This window comes from Notamacropus eugenii, chromosome 3 (assembly GCF_028372415.1).
Source record: "Notamacropus eugenii isolate mMacEug1 chromosome 3, mMacEug1.pri_v2, whole genome shotgun sequence".
NCBI lineage: Eukaryota > Metazoa > Chordata > Mammalia > Diprotodontia > Macropodidae > Notamacropus > Notamacropus eugenii.
Window position 1 is genome coordinate 296419871 of NC_092874.1, and position 20449 is coordinate 296440319.

The 20449-nt window shown below is 49.2% G+C and overlaps 1 protein-coding gene across 1 annotated transcript; it reads right to left on the reverse strand.

Annotated features, from left to right (window-relative positions):
* Positions 1–328: 328 nt before the first annotated feature.
* On the reverse strand, positions 329–17973 carry LOC140532062 (SUN domain-containing protein 2-like). The gene is made up of 17 exons (XM_072650610.1): positions 17843–17973; positions 16966–17165; positions 16275–16409; positions 15930–16025; positions 15566–15659; positions 14004–14100; positions 13264–13359; positions 4584–4835; positions 4352–4429; positions 3577–3620; positions 3060–3225; positions 2524–2745; positions 2258–2342; positions 1933–2048; positions 1614–1781; positions 686–778; positions 329–442 (listed from the first exon to the last, which is right to left on the reverse strand). The coding sequence occupies exons 1-17, from the start codon at positions 17971–17973 to the stop codon at positions 329–331; spliced, it is 2187 nt and encodes a 728-aa protein (XP_072506711.1).
* Positions 17974–20449: the final 2476 nt, after the last annotated feature.

The window sequence follows — 20449 nt, forward strand, 5'->3', positions numbered from 1 at the left end:
CTTGACTCACACCTTCAACATATCATACATAGCTGTGTATACACCTCCTGAGGGCAGGCAGGGCCTGGTAGGGAGCTGGGCCACCTGACCCTCAAGAGGATGGGGAGTGAAACAAATAGCTGAGCTGGTGATCTCCTCTCCATCAGAGAGGGCAGGGTGGGGCCAAACTGCTCCATGGTGGTAGGCTCCCACCTTGTATCTCTCCCAGAAGCCACAGTGGCCATAAGGGATGAAGTGTGGGAGAGGGCGAGAAAGTGGGATGAAGTGCTTGCTGGGGGAGGGGAGGGGCTGAAGGGGGAAAGAGGGGAAAGGCCCTGGGGGGGAGAGGCTAATTGGCAGGCTTCCCATGGACCCGGAAGCGGTAAATGCAGGTGTACTCAGGGTGACCCCAGTTGCTTAAGATCCGAAGTTCGACCACCTGGTATGGGGCTGTGTCATTGCCCTGTGGGAAGAGGAGACTGGGGTCAGGAAGGCTCGTGATCCCTTGGTGGACATCCTGACCCCAGAGCCCGTCCCCCCCAGGCCTTCTTCAGTGGCTGAATGTTATCCCTCAGGTTGCTATCAGAACCATGGGGTCCTGGCTCAAACTGCAGCTCCTAGCAAAGCCACAGCATCCCGATGGCTGGTGATCTAGCCTTCAAGAGCACCAGCCTCCCTGGGGCACTGTGGGGCCAGCCCTCCATACCTGAAAGTGGAAGGTCTGAATGGACTCCCCAGCATTATCATAGGTAAAGTGCCCGAGGGCCACCCCTTCCGACTGTGAATCTTCATTTAGCCCCTACAGAGAAGGAAAAGCAAAGGGAAGGGATGGATGGATGGATGGATGGATGGATGGATGGATGGATGGGAGGGGGTTAGAGGAAAGGTCATGCTGTTAGGACATGAATCCAGATCAATCCAGGGAGGCAAAGGAAGGGGAGGTTGTGGAGGAGGAGGTGGAAGAGGAGGAGGAAGGGGGTGTAGGGGGGGATACATTGGGGAGAGTAAAGGGGAGAAAGCAAAAGCCACCATGATGTTTCCTTCTTTGGTCCCCTCACCTTCCAGCATCTCTCACTAACTCAGTAGACAGATCCTTTTCCCTCCAAGCCCCTGGCCTCCTTCTCTGCCTCTTCCCCTAAGCTGCTGAATGGCTCGGGACACACAATTTAATTGTAGGTGCCTCAGTTTCTTCATCTATCAGGATTTAGGTCCTGAAGCATCCTGTTCCCCTACACGTTTCTTCTTCTCCTCTGGCTCCACTTTTTTCACCCACATCCTCCTTATGAGGACATTCCAACTCTGCCCTAAGGAGGTGACTGTAGGGAATGGTGCTCATCATCCCCACTCAGCTCCCCCATGGGACACCTGGCCATGGAGGCACCCATGTATAAAGGAGTTGTATAAAAGGACCCTGAGACAGCATTGAAATCTTGACTGCTGTCAGCTGTCCTCTTCTGGCTTCTCTCTAAGAAGAGGGGGAGCAGGGAAAGGGCTGGTTGTGGAGTCCAGAGACCAGCCTCAATATCCCAGCTGTAAAATGGGCACATCCTTCCATTCCTCACCTCACAATGCTGCTGTTAAGAAATGGCTGTCAGGCATACGGGAATGGAGAGCTGCAAGGCTCAGATACTCACCAAGATGACAAAATCCTTGGGGGCGCTAGGGATGTTGCTGATGGGAGACAGGGCTTTGGGTACATGCTCCAAGGTGACAGCAGTGAGGTGGATGCGGGCAGATAATCGAACCACAGCAAAGCCCTGGGGGCCCCGGAATGCCCAGCAGTTGCCAGGGTAAACATCTGGCTGTGGGCAGAAGACAAGTCAGGTGACAAGTCAGGTGGGCAGCCAATGGAATAGATTTCCATTGTGTAATCCTCCCACCTTGAGAGCCCAGCCCCCACAGAAGGTGGGAGATGGCAGAGAGCCAAGCTGGGGGCCCTTTGTTCTGTCATACCTGGAGGATGGCTCTTGGGGACTGGAAATAGTACCACAAGGGGATGCCAAACAGACTGAGAAGGGCCGTCTTGGTATCATAGGTCTCTGAGCAGCGGCTACTGATGATGCTGGCCCCTGAAAGAACAAGAGGGAGAGAAGTGAGGTGGGGGCAGCTGAGGGCTGGCAGGACACAGAGGTAGTCCTGAAGATGAGGGGTCACTGCCAGGGCATCAGCCCTTCAACTGCCCCGTCCCATAAGGGGCATCATGAGTTTTTAATTCCTGCTGTCCCTTAATGGGCAACCATCATGTCCCCAGCCCTCTGGCTTTCTACAGGCTACCTACCTGAGGACTCCAGGGCATAATCCACTAGCCCAATGCGGTCTTCACTGTATCTCTTCAGGGCCTCATTCACAATCTGGTGCACATCCTAAAAGACAGGCATGGATGGACTCATGGGCCTAGCTGCCTGCAGAACTGGCCCAGCCCTTTCACCAGAGGGCCACGTGTGCTACCTGCTCTGCCAGGGCTTCCCCTTCCTTCCCTGGAGGCTCCTCTCAGGGCAAACCCATGACCTCCGACAGGCAGACAGGGAATGGGGCAGGCCTCACCTCCTCTGTGACCCCAGTCACTCCTTCCTTGTGAAGGGTCAGCCTCAGGCTGGCAGCAGCTTCACTGGCAGATTTGACCTGCCCTTCTGCCACCTGAGTGAGGATTCTGTGCTCCAGGTCCCGAAGTTGGGCCTGTACCTCCTCCAGCTGAAGAAGCCCAGCCTTAGCGCCCTTGTCTCGAAGAAGGTACTGACTGATCCAGGCTGGGAACTGAGACTCCACCTAGAAACCACCAGAGACCATCCACAAAACAGTAGAGGTAAGGAAGAAAGAGGGCCGGGACAGGGGACCTGGGGAGGGGGTGTCTAGAAAGACTCTGAGAGCTCAGAGCCTATGCATGTCTTCCTGGTGCCAGGGAAGGGACGGCTGTGAACCAAGTGACTGGCATTTTCCCACTGCTTTCAGGTCTACCAAAAAAGATCTCATTGGACCCCAGTGGACACCTTAGAGGGTTGGGTCTCCCTGGGCAGATGCTCAGGCAGCCCACCTTGGAGAGAGGGGCACATGTGGTCTAAGTGGTGGACTGGAGGACTCACATCACTGCGCAGGGCTGCCATCTTCTGTGGCCAAAGGTCTACTTCCTCTGCCACTGCAGCCTGTCTCTGGCTCACGGCTGCCAGTTCCTGTCTCAGGCCAGCCAGCTGGGCCTCCAGTGGACCCATAGCCTTTAATATGTTTTCCTGGAGGGCTTCTTGGGCCAAACTAGACAGTGACAAAAGGAAAAGGGAAGGGCAGCCACTGGCTAGTGACACAGGATAGAGTCAAGCAGAACCACTATCAAAGGGAAAGAACAGAACCAGAGATCTGGGTGCAAGTCTTCCCTGACATTTACTCCCTGTGTGACCCTGGGCAAGTCATTTCCCTCCCAGGCCTCAGGACCCTCATCTGCTCTCTGAGGTCCTTACCAGCTGGGATTAATCCTATGGACATGCTAACCCAAGTATTCTGGCTCTACTGACACCCCCCCAGAGAATCTCAGTGGTGCTTTCTCTGGTCTAGTTTTCTAGCCTTCCTTCCCTCCTCTTCTCTTTGCCAGTTAGTTTGGGGCCTTACCTCTGCCATTCAGATTTTAGCTGGAGCACCCAGCTTTCCAGCTCCTGTAAGGAAGATGATGGCACAATGAGACTGATGAAAACACCAAACCACACTCTGGGGACTCATTGTCTCCTCTGGGTGGACCCTCTGTCTGCTAAGGAGGATCTGAGTCTCTGCAAACTGTTGGGCTCCAGAAATCTTGACCTTGAGTTTGGGCTAGACCTTTCAAAGACTGGACTCCTCTCTTATCATCCCACCAAGAGGAGGCATCTGACAGAGACCCCAACTCAGCTGAGATTAGGCATGAACCACTTTCCCTAGAGTGGTGAGGTCACTTCTCAGTCCCTGAAAAGAGTTTCAAACTCAGCTGTTGAGTTACAGTCTTCTCATTGACAATCTTATCCCTCCCTAGTCTTCATGCATGGATGTGCTCAGTACAGGAAAGGGGTTCCAGAAAGGAGCTACAGGAGGAGGCTTAGGTTGCTTTAGATCAGTAAGCTCTCTGCTTATCCTTCGGACAAGGGGATCCAGAGTCCTCAGACAGGAGCTCTCAGGGACAATGAGTCAATCGAATATGCTCCCATACAAGTATGGAATCTGGCCAGAAACCTGTAAGCAAGTGTTAGGTCTACTGACAGCAGCACCAACATTTCCAGCTACAAGTGACCTCCCCCAAGATGTCTCTGCCCCCTCTCCCCCCCTCCCCGCACCCTTTCCCCCGCGCCCCCCCCCCCCCCCCCGCCCTCCATCCCCTGTGTCTCTGCCTCCAGAAGCGTCAGAGCTTCTGGATTACCTGGGATGCCTGAGAAATCTTCTTTAGAACATTATCCAAATCTTGCCGATGTTCTGCCCTGAGGGTGGTGAGTGCTTCCTGGAGACCACAAAAAAGGAGACAGGCGTTCAACAAGACCCAGAGAACTTGGCAGGTCCTGCCAAGCCCAGAGTGCTGCCTCACCTCAAGACCTCTATGCCTTCCACTAGCTGGGCTTGCCGACCTGGTCTTCTTAGCAGAGCGTTCTCCTCACCTGGATGTGGGCAGTGGTGTCCCTACGGAAGTCCTTCTTCAGGGTGGGTTCCCATTGGCTCATCAGGCCCTCCAGGAGAGTTGAAATATCCTCGTGGCTCAGGCTTTTTCCACCTCCATTCCCACTGGCTCCCTGCAGCTCCAGCAACTCCAGCCTGATGGCCTCCTTCTGCCAACGTGCAGAGTATTCAGAAGCCAGAGTTTCCAGCCGCCTTTCTAGGGCATGAACCTTGGACAGGACATGCTGTTCAGCCTTGGGAACAAGGAGGAAAACACACAAAGATGAAAAGTCTCTTAGGAGGAGGAACAAGGAGCACTGGGCATTTGTTAAGCACCACTGTGTGCCCGAGGTGCGGCTGAGTGCTGAGAACACAAGGACCAAGAAGGAAACCTTCCTTGTGTACGAAGAACTTCCATTTGAATGGAGGAGACAAGGACATTAAAAGCCACCAGGTCGTTTAACTGCTGTCGGCAGATTTCTTCATTTCACACTTACGCTATTTACAAAAACGTAAGCATTGTTGGTCTCCGCCTGAGAATGGAAGTTCCTGGTCAATGGGAATGGTTTCATTTTGTGTACCTGTGTCCCCTAGGCCGGGACCCGGCACTGAGGAAGTGCTTAATAAATACATGTGGGTTGACAGGCTGACTGGAAGAAAGAGCACCAGAATGAATTCTCAGCATGGGGGCAGCCATTTGGGTAGGGTCACCGAGTGTGAAAGGAGTACAGAAGACCAATGAGGCTAAGGCTGGAAAGACAGGGTGGGGCTGTTTTCCTCTGGGGGGCAAAGGGGAGGCCCTGCCATTGACTGAGGAGGGAAGTCACTTGGTCTGCTCTGTTCTTAAGGAAAGTTCCTTTGACAGCAGAGTGCAGAACAGACTGGAGGCAGGGAGGCCACTCAGGACACTGCGGCAGTGAGCCAGGAGAGTGATGAGGGAGGGCCAGGGTCACCAGGGTCGAAATGTCGAAGAAGCTGAGAGAGCTCAGGGCAAAAAGCCAGGTCAGAGACCTCCCCAAGAGGTACAAAGGAGGCTAAGCATGCAGAAGGTCCCCTCCCCACCAACCACACAGCACAGGGGCAGAACCAAGAGAACAGAGGGAGGGTGGGCATTTTTGATGAGCCCAGCCCACCTCCTCTCTAACCATCTAGATAATGTGCCAGACCACATTCTCATGAGGAAAGCCAAGAAAACATCCCTGTGCGTCATTTCTCCAGCCCAGGGAAGCTTAAGAAATAAGAGAGCTGTGGACACTGAGGTGGGGGCTGGCCAGGAGCCCAACATAATGGCAGCCAGGACAGTGGGAAGCATTTCATTGCCCAAGGATGGTAAAAGGGCTAGAACTGAATCCCTGAGCAGGAGCAGATCCCAGGCTATCCTGGGAGCATGAAGGGGGCCAAATGACTCTTCTAGGCTACAGACGTAGGGCTGAGAGGAGCAGTTATGAGTGAGCGAGGCCCTAGCTGAGCACTGATCAAGAAAGGGGTTCTGCAAAGAGGTTCTGGACCTGAGCCCCAGAGCACAGCTGGGGGCTCAATGTTCACTTTTAGTCCTGCAGTGGGATACCTCGGGTAGGAGACCCAGACGCAAGAAGACTCAATAAGTTCGGTCCCTCTGAACCTGCAGAACCTCAAAGTGTGCTAACAATGACTGAGTCCAATAACATTCTACAGAAACTCCAGCACCCGCAAGCCAGAAGACCTAAACCTGAGTCAGGAACTTGCACAACTCAGACAAGAATAGCAGTGAACAGATATCACCACTATGGAAGCACTGAAAGTTTGCGGACTGAACTAAGAAAGCCCAGAGGTGAGCTGAGCCCAATGCCAACATCAAGTTCATAGTCAAGAAATAGGCTGGAAGAATGAGTAAACAAAACTGAACCTGACCACAAAGGGCTACTATGGCTCAAGACAGAAAGACAGAAGAAGCCAATGACTTGAAGATATCTTTAAGCAAATCCTCCAAGAAAAAGGGTAGATTGGATAAGAGTTGAACAAGAATTCCTAGAAGAGTTAAAGAATGAGATAAAAATGAACAAAAAGTGATTTTAAGAGTGGAAGAGGAAAAATTTTTAAAAAGCGGTACAAGAAAGATATGAGAAGAGAATGAATAATTAGTAAAAGAGGCACAAAAATACTGAATTCCTTAAAAATTAGAACTGAGCAAATAGAAGCTAATAACTCTAGGAGACAACAACAAAAAATAAAATCAATTCAAGAGAAAATGTATAGGATCTCATACAAAACTCCAATGACCTAGAAATGGATTGAGGAGAGAGAATTGGAGAGTCATTTGTCTATCCAAAAGCCAGGAACAAAAAAGGAGCTCAACATAATATTTTAAGATATTACAAAGGAAAATGCCCAGATGTGTTAGAATCAGAGGGCAAAGTAGAACTTGAAACCACAAATCATTTCCTGAAAGAAACCCCTACATGAAAACTCCCAGCAACTGTTCTAAATCCAGAACTGCCAGGTCAAGGAGAAAATTCTGCAAATAGCCAGAGAGAAATAATCCAGTACTGTCAGGACACATGAGATTTAGAAGCTTCCACATTAAAGGAGTACAGGGCTTGGGATATCATATTCTGGAGTGGAAAAGATCTAGGATTAGAGCCCACAATAAGATTAAACTACCCAGCAAAACTGTGTATCGTCCTACAGGGGAATAAGGACCCTTCGTGAAATAGAGAACTTTCAAGCATTCCTGATGAAAAGACCAGAACAGAATAGAAAATTTGACATTCAAACACAGAACTCAGGAGAAGAATAATAAGGTGAACATGAGTGAGAAATCACAAGTCACTAAAAAAGGGCAAATTGTTTAGATCCCTTGTGTGGCAAGATGATACATGTAACCACTTCAGAATTTTATGATCACCACGGGTCCTAGAAGCAGTCTAAATAGATAGCGACCTGAATGACTGTATTATGTTGTGAGGATCTCAAAAGAATGGAAGGGTGGAGAAGAGAAATGCACTGGAAGGTTGTGGGGAAGGAGAGAAAGAATGGGGAAAGTTATCTCATAAATGGGGTGCACTAGAAAGAGTTTATACAATGGGAGGGACAGAAGAGGGGAACAGGCAACACGAACCTTATTCTCATCTGAACTGGTTGAAAGAGGGAAGAATACACATACACACACAATGAGATGGAGAGATTCATTTTACGCAAGGAGAAGTAGGAGGAAAAGCGTCTAAGAGAAAGGTGAGGGGGAGGGAAGAATGACGGGATAGATTAAGGGAGGCAAAGGTCAGAAACAAAAGACTACTGAAGAAGGGACAGAGTAAAAAACAAAAGGATGAGTGTAAAAGAATAGCATGGAAAAAAATATACATTTAATGAACACAACTGTGAATGGGAATGGGATGAACTCACTCATAAAATGGAAGAATACAGTTGAATGGATTAGAAACCAGAATCCAACAATATGTTATTTACAAGAAATATGCTTGAAACAGAAAGATACACAAATAGAGGAGTTGGAGAAAAAGAATGGATCTTACAGAATGGATCCTAAAGAATGGATGAGTCAAAGAACAAATCATAGAAATGGTTAACAATTTCATGGTGACAATGACATAACTAAATTTTGGGGATGCAGTCAATGCAGGACTTAGAGGGAAATGTATATTTTCAAATGCTTACATCAATCAAAGAGACAAAGAAACAGATTAAAGAATTAGACATGCAACTAAAATATTTAGAAAACCAACAGATTAATCCCTTCCCAATTAAACACCAAAATTAAAATCTTGAATCGATAGAAAGATGAACGAAATTGAAAGAACAAAACCCCAATGAACTAATAAATAAAACTATAAGCTTTGAGAAAAACAATTAAATAGATAAATCCTTGGCTAATTTAATTTTTACAAAAGAAAACCAAATTATTACATCAGAAAATGAAAACAGTGAATTTACAATCTATGAAGAGAAAATAAAAGTAATTACTAGGAGCTTTGTTGCCCAACTACATGCCAATAATAAAAATGAAAATCTAAATGAAATGAATTTTACAAATGTAAATAGTCCTGTTTAACAGAGCCCTTAAATAACCCCATCTTAGAAAAAGGAACGAAACAAGCTATAAATGATCTCTCTAAGAAAAAACCCCAGGACTAAATCAAATTTTTCCAAATGATTAAAAAGTAATCAATTCCAACACTAAATAAACGATTTGAAAAACAGGTAAAGATAGAATCTTATCAAATTCTTTCTATGACAAAAATATAATCTTGATACCCAAACCAAGGAGAGTCACGTCTCCCCAAGAGAGGGAACTATAGATCAATTTCATTAATGAATATTGATGAAAAATATTAAATGCTAAGAAAGGAGATTACAGGAATATATCACAAAGATATATTGTGACACTGTGACCAAGCTGGATTGATACCAAGAAGTTGGGCCTGGGTCAATTATTAGGAAAACTATAAATGTAACTGATTATATCAATAACATAAACAACAAATTTATATGATTTCAACAGGTGCAGACAAAGCTTTTGACAAAATGCCTCATCCCTGTTGAAAAACACTAGAAAGCACAGGAATAAATGGAGTCTTCTTTAAAATAAGTATTATCTAACTCAAACCAAGAGCAAGCATGATATGTAATGGGGATAAGCCTTCCCAGTAAGATCACGGTAAAGGAAGAAAGTCCATTGCCAACCATTGCTATTCAGTGTTGTACCAGTTACAGCAACTGCTAGATATAGCAATAAGGCAGAAAAGAAACTGAAGGGAAAAAACTGCAATGAGGAACCAAAACTATCTCTTTTGGTAGATGATACAATGGTTTACCAAGAGAACCCTAGAGAGTCATCTAAAAAACCAGTTTAAAACAAAACCAGTTCAAACAATTACTTAAAGAAAGTTGGAAGCCCATCAAAACCATCAGCATTTCTATACATTAATCAAGAAAATCCAGCAGGAAGAGATAGAAAGAGAAATTCCATTGAAAATAACTGTATACAATTGTATACTGTATACAACCTGAGAGTTTGCCTGCCAAGACACACACAGGAACTATATGAACACAATTACAAAACATTCTTCATACGTAGAGATCTCAACAGTTGGAGATGTACTCACTCCTCGTGGGTAGGTCAAGCCAGTAGCATAAAAATGATAAAACTACCTAAATTAACTTATTCAGTGCCATACCAACTGAACCACTAAGAAAGTTCTTTGGTAGCAAAGAACTCATTGACAGAGGAGTGGCTTATGGATACAAGGAAATATGACTATGCTGTACGAAGCCACAACTCTGCTTAATTAGAAGACTTACATGAACTGGGGAAAAGTGGAATAAATGAATGAGGAGAACAAGAAAACAAGCACCACAGACAACCATGGAAATGGAAAGAACAGAGATGACACATGAGGATCTTCTTCCCTTCCCGTCCTGGCTAGGGTGGGAAATACTGGCAGGGAACCTGCATCTAATGCTGGGCTCGCCTGCTGTGTTCTGCTGAACTTTTCTTCCCCTTTTTGGTTTATTCTTTTGCTTAAGGGCTGGCTCTGTGGGAGGGCAAAATGGGAAGGATACACTGAGCAAGGTGGGTCACATGAAAGCAAAAGCTAGAGACAAGTCTTCAAAGTCAGTGGGATGTGTGCGTGTGTGTGTGTGTGTGTGTGTGTGTGTGTGTGTGTGTGTAAAGATGTACCTAATTCAAAATGATTTTCACTAGTAGATCACACAAGCTTTGCAGGGTTTTTCCAAATTCCCTGCTTCTCTTTCTGAGAAGACACACTGGGAAAGGTAGGTTAAGTAAAAACCAATGATATCAAGAAAACTTTTGGAAACACACAACACGATGAGGAGACATGAAAATGGTTTTCAGACTTTGTGGACATGGACAGGGTTAGAGTTGCTTTGCTTGTCCTGGCAAGGTAGAAGTTGTGGCACATTTCAGAGGCAGGAACAGCTTCCTAACAAGGTGAGTCACTGAAAGGGGAAGGAGCTGACTCAAGAATTTGGGGGCCTCCACTCTCAGGACTGAGCTGAAGAGGGAGGCTGAGGGCCCTTCCTGATGTTTGCCGTTTCACGGGGCCACTGTTTGTATCCTTTAGTCACCACCCTCTTCTTCTCTTGCGCCAGTGGCCTATTTTCAGATCCAGTGTTGCCTTTGGTTTCTTTGCTTGCCAAGAGCCGCTGGTCTCTGACGGAGGCAGCCTCTAGGATTGCTGGCCTTCTCACTGGAATGTGATGTTTTGGGGCAGCAGTCAAACATCCTTAGGAAACGATGCTATGAGTCAGTGTTCCTTTTGCCGTGCCTCAGTGGTTGACACATCTGAAGAGGAAGGACTGGAGCTGTTGGAGCTGTACGGTATGTTTTTTCCCCTTTTGTCCCCCTTTCTTCTAACTTGCTGGATTTTGACCTTTGTGGGGCCCAGTCACTGATCTGGTCCTTGATGCTGAAATGATTCGTGTAACCAGCATTTCTCATTCCGTGAAGATGGTCCTTTGGTTTCGTTGTGACATCTTTTGGTGCTGATCATGTATCCTGTGCCTGGGGACTTTCTTACTGACAAATAATAGTTGTGTCTTCTTCCCTTGCACGTTGTTTTGTGGACTTAGTACAAGGACAGCCAACAAACACTGATACACTCCCACTAAGTGTAACAGGCTATGCCGAGTGTTGGGGTCACAAGGACAAAATGATCTTCTCAGCTTCCTCCTGGACTTCCTTTGCCCTCTGTTGCCTTATGCTCATTTGGAATAGCAACTATGGGGTTTTTTAGTTGCCTTTAAAAATGTGATGAAATCTAATCCTTGAGGCTGATTTGCCTCCTCCAAATTCTTCTGCCTGTGAGTGATCATTCCACTGATTGTTTTCCCCCCCACATCTGAAAAAAAAACTCCTTGCAGCTGACATGAGAAGTCAGACAAATCAAATTCTGACACTGGCTGTGTCCAAAATCGTGGACCTCATTGTGCATCTGACATCCAGCACCTCATCTGTTGCTGTTTCTAGAGCCATGTCCTTTATCCCACCACTCCATGTCACCCCTCAGATTACACTGGAATAATGTCAACCACTTAGACTGTGGTTGGACTGTGTGAGGACTGAGGGAGACCAAGTACTCTTTGTCCTTCTCTGAGGTCCCCTGACCTCTGTCCACAAACAGAAGGTGGCTGCAGAAGGCAAAGGTTGTTTGGTCTTTTTATCTGCTTCCCAAGTCATCATGACTCCCCAAATCCAATCACCTGGTGGCCAAGCTTCTGGTGGGCAGACACCAGGATCTGCACACAGCCTTCAAGTCTTCCCAGCTTGATCAACTCTGATAGTCTGGGCTCTGCTACCAATTTCTGGAGACCCCCCCCCCTCCAGAATCACTTCACTGTGTGACAAGGTGTTAGGGAAGGCCTTTTGGGGGAGGCAACTATGATTTCAGTTGAAGGCAGCGGGGGAACGCGGGAGGCTGAGTCTTGAGAGGTTGGCATTGAACTGCCCCAGGTCCCAAAGCTAGCAAGTGGCAAAGCTCAAACTTGAGCCCAGGTTTTCTGACCCTGGCTCCCCAGGGATCTGCATATCCAAGGTGAGAGAGTCTCCTAATGCTGCTTGTGAGTGGCCCTGGTGCAAAGATTGATGAGTTTGGAGATGGAAATCCATGGATAAATCGAGGTTACTAAATGAAGGCTTCATTATAGCCTGGATTTATATTCTCATCTCTTGCCCCACAGCACAGACCATTAAGAAGAGACTGTCACCACTGAGATGAATGACCTATCTTCTGCATGACACACACTTGGCACCCAAACAGCAAAGACAAAGAAATGGAAACTACTGGCTTGCCCCCGAACTGGGCAAGAGCTGAATAAATTATGGTGTAAGGATTGAATACAACCGTGCTCTAAGAAACAATGAAATAGGTGGTATTGAGAGAAACCTGAGAAGACTTTGTATGAACTGGTGCAGAGCAGAGTGAGAAGAACCACAAAGAAGCAACTTTGAAAGACTTTAGAACTCTGATCGATGCAGTGACCAAGTACTTTTCTGGAAAATGACCCAACTTCTGACGGAGAGATGGCCTCAGGAGGCAGAAGGAGACATAGATCTTTTAGACATGGCCAAAAAGGGACTGGTTTGCTTAACTCTGCACATTTGTTACAAGTGGTTTGCTTTTCATTTTTCTGAATGGGTGGGAGAGGGAGAAGGGAAATAAAACAGACTTTTGTTCATTACAAAATGGAAACAAAAGCAGCTTCCTCTGGCTAATCCTGCTTCCCCCTCCTCTGATGCCTCATAGTGCTGCAGAGCTGTTTCAAAGACAGCGCTAGGAGAGGACACCACCTGGAAGATCCTGCCAGGCCAGAACTGTCTTCAAAGATGGTATGGTAATAGTCTGTATGGCTGCCATAGAAGAAACAGCATAGCCAACTCCCTCTACTGCTTCACTCCCATCTGTCCTGGTAGATCTCCATTGTACCTAGTTGTTTCCTCATGACTCGGGGACTCCTTCAGGGCAGGGACTGTGGGCTTGTTTGTTTGGGTTTGAATTCTTTCTTTGAATTCCCATCCCTTAGCACAGTGCCTGACACACAGTAGGCCACACTTAAGAAATGGTAGTGGACTGAGTGATTCTGGGGTTGATTGGAACAGACTTGGTTGTGAGCAGACTGTCTGCCTGTCCTGCACAAAGTGTTCCTGGCACTCACCCAGGCACTCACCTGGAAATATGGGGTGGATTCTCCTGCTTCCCACACCTCCTCTCTCCTGTTGCTGCCCTTTGCTGCCCACCAGGACAGCATAGCAGGGTGGAATGTCTGTAGTCCATAGGGGTAAAAATACCAAGCACCTAGCACATGGGAGGAAAGGCTAATGAAGGCAGAGGCTGAGGCACCAGAAGGGAAACATGTCCAGGATGAGGACCTACACCTGGACTGTGTCTGGCAGTGTCACATCCACATGGGCTCAGACCCTGGCCCAAGGAAGGTGCATGCATTATGGGCCCCATGATCTGGAAGGCAAGACCCTTCAGGAAAGGCATCTCTCATGATCCTTTCAGGAGTCATTACACACTTTTGGATTATGAGAAAAATGAGGGACAAGAAGCAGCTGGGGAGAGGACATGGAGAAGTCCTGCCTCCTGGTCCCAAGCCTGGTCCACATACAGCCCTGTCTCTTCTGGAGGATCAGAGTGCTTTCAGGAGATGCCAGCTGAATAGAGGTCCTGGTAACTGACAGCTTGTGGTGTCACCATTCCCAAGCTGGGCTTCATCTCATAGTAGGGGGTAAGTGATGTCATGGTTCCTGAACAGAGTACAGCTCTTTTGGGACCATCCAGGGAGGACCACCCTGTCCATTCTCCCCAGTGAGAAGGGGCAAAGGCCTCCAGAGCTGGCATTGGCTGTGTCCTGCCCAGCTAACCCATTCATTGTGGACTCAGCTCTTCTACCAGTTCCCCCACCCTCAAGTGCCTTGACAGTGACCACTGAGGGGGCAGATCAAACACCCATGTAAAGCCAGCACTGTCATAGTAGGCATGCAGCATGAGTCTGGGAGGCCTGCATACAGAAGATGCACAAGAAAGGCTTGTGGGATTGGATCAAGAGGAGGAGACACAGGCCGTCTATCCCATTTCAGGCACAAGAACTTTCCCATACAAGGCCTGGGTCCCTTTTCCCCTAAAGGCTAAAGGCTCCCCTTCAAAGCTCTGTCTTCCAGACTTGCGTTCAGCAGCCCTGCCCCCAAGCCCTTGTCTGTCTGGGCTGGCAGGGTGCCCTGGGGACTCAGCAAGGCTCACCGTAAGCCAGCGAAGCCAGAAGCAACAGCATCAAGAGAAGCAGAAACAACTTCTTCAGAGTTGAAAAGCTCCTGGATTTCATGGGGATGAAGGAGGAGACATTAGTGCCTGGTCTTCCCCACCAGATTCCTGTGCGACCCTCCCTGAGCTGCTGAGGAAACCAACAAAGGGTGTGCCCCCACCCTGGGACAGCTACGATGGGGAGCTCTGGGCTTTTATGGACAGCCCTCGAGGTCAAGTGGAAGGAGAAAATTTGACCTTGGTCAAATGTGTGAATGTTGTTATGAAAGGTGACAGGGCTGGTGGAAGGCATCTCCCTCCCAGGGCTCTCAGGAATGTGCTTATATGCTAGTGAATTGGGCAGGCTTCTTTTGGCTAAATCATTTCAGTGCTTGTCAAATTGGGACTTGGAAGGAGTAAGCCCTGACAAGGTTGGCTAGTCTCCCTGGGCCTAGCCTGTGGCCCCAAGAATCCAGAGCTAGATAGGGAACCTGCAGCCTGGAGATCACATGTGGCACTTGAGGTCCTCAAGGGTGGCCCTTTGACTGAATCTAGACTTCCAAGAACAAATCTCCTTAAGAAAAGGATTTGTTCTGTAAAACTTGGCCTCAGTCCAAAGGTTGCACCCCAGGACCTAGAAGGCTACATGTGGCCTGGAGAGCGCAGGTTCCCTACCCCTGCTCTAGAGGCTCCTGGACACAGCCCTGGAGGCTGCCTGGAAACCTGGACATGACCCCCCACAGAGAAACTGTAAGGATGGCCTGGCTACCCGAAGGACTGGGAAGAGACTACAACCCCTGGGAGCTCAGGACTTTCCAACTGGCCAAGGTGAAGCCACCAGAGTCAGTGGAGATGAGAGGCAGGAACTACTGAGGGGACAGCTCCTCCAAGATACTCAGGAATAGAGCAGCACCTGTGCTCATGGGGATTGGCATGTGCTGGGGAAGGGTTAACAAGCAGTTCTGAAGGAGGTGAAGGCACACACAACTTGTCCCATCTTCTTCTTCAGTCTAGATACCCAGAGGAGCCCTGACTGGTAGCTGACACTCAGGAGCAGGTTCAAGCTGGTTCCAGCTGATTCCAGCACACCCCTGACCCTGACCTGACCTTCTGTCATAAGATTCATGGCACAAAAGTCTCAAAAGCTGAACTGAGCTCAAGGGTGGTGAAGCTTTTTCAAGCATGGGTTCTTTGGTTCTGGCAGAGCCCAGGGAGGCCTCACTGACCTGGTTAAGACAAAGACGTCCAGCAGGGAGGCAGCTGTGGTCAGGCGGTAGCAGGTAGTGCCCAGCCACCAGTAGAACAGGCCAAAGAGCCAACCTGTAAAAGTCCCAGCAGAGGGGTTCAAAGGCTTCGCCCTCCTATCCCAGAGTTAGCTTGCTCCCAGCCTGCCCACTCTGCAGCTGCTCCTTGAATCTCCCAAGGCTTTCTAGCTGTGCCTGGGGATCCTGCCATAAAAGCCTGTCTCCACACACTGTCCTAGGGTTAGCACCCAGGCCTGGTGTGCCCCAGCATAGGAATGAGGAAGCTCTTATGGGCCCACAGCAGGGACTGCCCTGGGCAGTGTGCCCACCCACTCCCAGAACCCACCTGGAAAAGTGATGGCCACCCACAAGAAAGCGCCAACTTGGGAGGCAGCATTCCTTAATGAGGATGCTGAGCCAGGCTGGTCCATAAGTGTGTGCCCTGCAGGAAAGTGAAGACATGAGGAGCCACCCAGAAGGAGACACAAGTGGGCCTCAGGCATCCCCATTACCATGCTGAGGCTTGGGCCCTCCCAACCTCCAAACCCCCACCTGGAGCCAGACTGCAGAGTTCTCTATCCTTTTATCTGAAATCTATGTTCTCCCCATCCCCCCTGGATGGGGCACCCTTCAAAGTACACGGGGCAGCGTCCAGGGGATGGAGTTCCAGTAGGCAGGAAGTGCTGCCTACCTGCAGAGTCATCCTCCGAGGAGTATCCTGAGGAAGATCCATAGATATCATAGGTGACTTTGCCCTCATTCAGTCCATTGATCTTACTCTTCTCAGCACCTCCCAGGCCTCTCCTCCTCCTCACCAAGTCCCCACCTGCACAGAGCATGGAGGTGCCTGATAAGCAGGGAGCTTCAGGCTTCCAGCAACAGCAGCTGCCAGAGGTGGAACACCTGGCAGAACTTTTCAGAATTCAGACTTCCCACCCCTTTGGGGGTCTGAACCCAGAAGCCCCCCCCATGTGGTTTAGGGCAGGAATGGAGTTCTGCACAAGGGCAAAATCCGGCCCCCTTCCTATTTCTGTATGAGGTAAGAACACTTTTTATGTTTTTAAGTGTAATGGAACTTTACTGAAACATGTAAAGATGATTTTTAGCTCATTGGCTGCACAAAACCAGGTGGCCTTCTGCCTTAGGAGGCATGGTTATTGTCAGCCAGATCTGGAAAAGTGCCATCTATGGGACTGAGGGGCTTCAGGAGAATGGAAGGATCTCCCACCTGGGAGGATCCAGGGAGATGAGCCAACCTGGAGGAGTAAGGTAACTCCCAACAGACACTAGCCTCCTTAGGAATCTTTAGAAGACAGGGAGGAGCTCCCTTCCTTCTCCCCAGCCCAAGCCCTCGGGTTTGTCAAGCTCTGGCCAGAGCTCACCACGTTCACTCCAGTAGACATCGCTGTTCAGCTGATCTTGTAGGATGGAGCTTTTGTCCACCGAGGCGACCCGGGGGCCCCTGACGTAGGACTCGCTGACCACTGATTCACTGTAGTAGGTAGTGTGAGGATTGGAAGCAGGGCCCAGGTGAGGGGCTGGTGAGAGGCGTTTCACACTGCCAGATTTCCTCTTCAGAGTCCTGGGGGGCGCCAAGCATGAAGAGCAAAGGAAAGAGGGTGAAGGAGATGAAGCAGGAGAAAAACAGGGGGAGAAAGGCCTGGAGGAGGAAGAGACTTTCAAGGAGCTTCTAGGATGAAAAGAAATGATCCCCAAAGCCCTCTTCTGTTCTTATTCCTTCAACAGATGAATCCTTTATAACATTGGAACAAATCCCCAGCTCCCATGGGCCAGGCAGGGCCTCTTTCCAAATGGAACCACCATGATGAGGTACAAGAGGAGCTAAAGCCACCTGAACCTGTCTCCTCCCCCACAGGTCCATCACCCCCATGGCTTCATATGCTCTTGCTAGGCCCTGCAGCTCACCCCAGAAACCGTGGGTACTGGGCCACATGATGGTTGTTCCCTGCCCAGCTTTAAGCCTCAGTTTCTGGCCCTCTCAATGCTCAAAGTCACCCCTCCCTAGTTCCTGTTCTCAGAGAGTGAAGGCAGCAGCAGCCCAGGTTGGGGTAGAAGGGGAAGAGACGGTGCTGGGGACAGGAAATTCTCGCATTTGTGGGGAAAGAAAGCACTAGAGTGATGTTTCCACCAAAGATGGGGGCAGGAAAGAAAGGTGCACATGGAAGCTGGCCAGGCCCTTGGCTGCCCTGAGTGGTTGTGATCTGGAAGATGACCTAGGGCCGCTGTGGAGTGGCTTACCTTAAGGGACTGTCCTTGAAGGCAGTGTGCTGACCAGCCACCAGGGAACTTCCTCCACTGCTGCTGCTGCTGCTGCCTCCATCATCATCAACATGGTAACGATGGCTCAGGCGCTGACTGCGTCGAGACATCATCAAAATCTCACTCTAGAAGTGCTAGAAATTCCTGGAAGAAGCAAAAAGTAATGAGAAGCTGTGCTTACTGACTGACTAGGTGTGATTTTCTGGGACCCCCTGAGAAGAGCCTGATGGGGGAGACGTTGAAGGGGAGGGATGGATTCCTCCAAAAGGAAAGCTGGCTGCACTGGGACAGAGAGGCGCTTTCCTAAAGAGTTTCTGAAGTGTCTCCCAGACGCTGAGGGTGGCTGCTCACCAGGGCCAAGCCTGCCAGCTTTGTGCCTGAGCTGGCCGTGACATCTTCTTGCAGGTGGCTTCCCTGGTGAAGCGCTGCCCCCACTCTCTCTCCAGCCTCCATTTGGAATGTCTCCCTTGGTGTCTTTACTGAATCTGGGGTTTTGACACTTGCCTTGGGATTGTTCTCAGGTCGCTTCGCACACACACAATTTCCTTCTCGCCATAGTTGTTAACTCTGAGGGAAAGGCCTGCTTTCCCTTCCATGTCTTTGTTTCCCCTCATCCCCAACAGCACCCAGTTCTGTGATCATTCTGGAGGGTGGATGGGGTCCAAGCTAACCATCAGATACTAACCCCACCCCTTAGGTCATGTGTTTCTTTAGTAAGAGCCCTCAATGGACAACTGGATTATTGAACTCATTTTACAAATGAGTAAACAGACAAGTGGTAAATTCTCCAGGGGTCCCCATACCTCTTTGGAGGAAGAGCCTCCAAAGCAGGCCCTGGGCCTTCCTGTCCCCCAGCTCCCTCAGCTCCAACCTCACTGCCTCCTCAGGGATTTCTGAATTGTCAAGGATTGCACAAGCAAAGTTTCAGTGACAGAGGGCTGATACAAAAGGGAGGCTGTCCCAGCCTTAGGAGACATGGATGTCATGAACATGAATTAGACCACCCCTAACTCAGATTACAGACGAGACCAGGTTGTAGGGGATCTCAGCTTGGTTTCCTAGTCTATCCATGCTATAAAACCATCTCTAATATACCCAACCTTGATTTTGGAGGGCCTGTGACCTTTGCCAGAAGCTGTATTCTGGGGGTTACTGCTTTCATTTCCAAGATGCTTGCTTGGGTCGTGGGACAGAGACCCCAATGGATGTCTCTGCCAGTTGGGAGAACAAGAAGGCCTGGTTTGGCTAGCAGGGAGAGTTCCTACTAGACTTGTCCTAAAAAGCAAGAAACCACATGTCTCCCTGGCTAAGGAAGCCCATTTGGTCGACCCGTGAGCTTCTCTGAAGATGGGGTGCCCACTTGGCAAGGACAGGAAGAGGGAAATCGGCAGCAGCCAAGGCAGACAGCTGGCCTGATGTCCCTTGCTAGCTTCCACCCCCACATGGTAATCAAGTCTGCCCCACTGGAGTCTTTGAATGCCCACCCACTCGGGCATCAGCATCAGCTCTCACCCTCCCTCCCCCATGCTTGGGTGGAGTCTTTGCCCGAGGCCTCAAACAAAGCAGTACAGCTAGTAGTCAGGCTGTTGTGGATACAAACCTAACCACATCCCAGGGGAGGCCTGAAAAGGCTGTATGGGCACCCCCCAAATTGCCAAGGAAAGCCCCCGGTCTGCCAGGTAGCCTTATCTTCAGCATTCCAGTATCATAAAGACAGAGAATCTAAGCTCTTGACTATTCCGAATTCTACAGTCAAAGGGAAAAGCCAACCCTACCCTCTGTCATCATAATCTAATCCCTGCTCTGCCCTCCCCCCCCTCAAAAAACCCCCATGTTTTGAACAGCACAAGGCATGGTTGCAGGCCCAGTAAAGGCAGAACTCTCTCTCTGCTACTACTTCCTATGCTGACCTACAACCATAGAATATTAGTATTGAAAGGGCCCTTGGAGATTTCAGAGGCAGTCACAGTACTGGCCCCCAATAAGGTGGCGCTCATCAAGAAGAGTCCTTTGTTTTCATGTGAGAGGATAAAAGCCCAGTTTAGAAAGATACTGCCTCATCTGCCATCACATGGTCACCAGCAGGGCCAGGGTGGTGTTAGAACCTGGAGCACCTGCCCCCTACATCCCTCTGCTTTATCCTGACTCACCCCACTCCATCCTGTTATGTGCAAATGAGAGCTGATTTTACCCAGAATCTCACTAGTCTCCCACAGTCTCCTGGGGACTGTCAGGCCAAGATGCTACCATCCCCCTGCCTTGAACCTTCACATGCCTCCCCAGCCAAGTGACTTTCATCTGAAGGCCACCTACTGTCTTGCTCTGGCAGTCACTGACCCACAGGGATGGACTCCTGTTGGCTCAGGCTGGTGAGCACACAGGATCTGCCCAGACTGTGAACAGAATTTGCAGGGCCAGAGATGGACAGACTCTTCCAGGCTGCCCAGAAAGGGCCTGGGGGATTGGTAAGGTTTCAAACCACAAACATTGACACTTTTCAATAGCTCCAGCGTGGAGCATCCTGGCCTTCTCTCATCTGCCCAGCGATGACCCACAACACCCTCCACAGTCCTTTTCAGGAGCTGC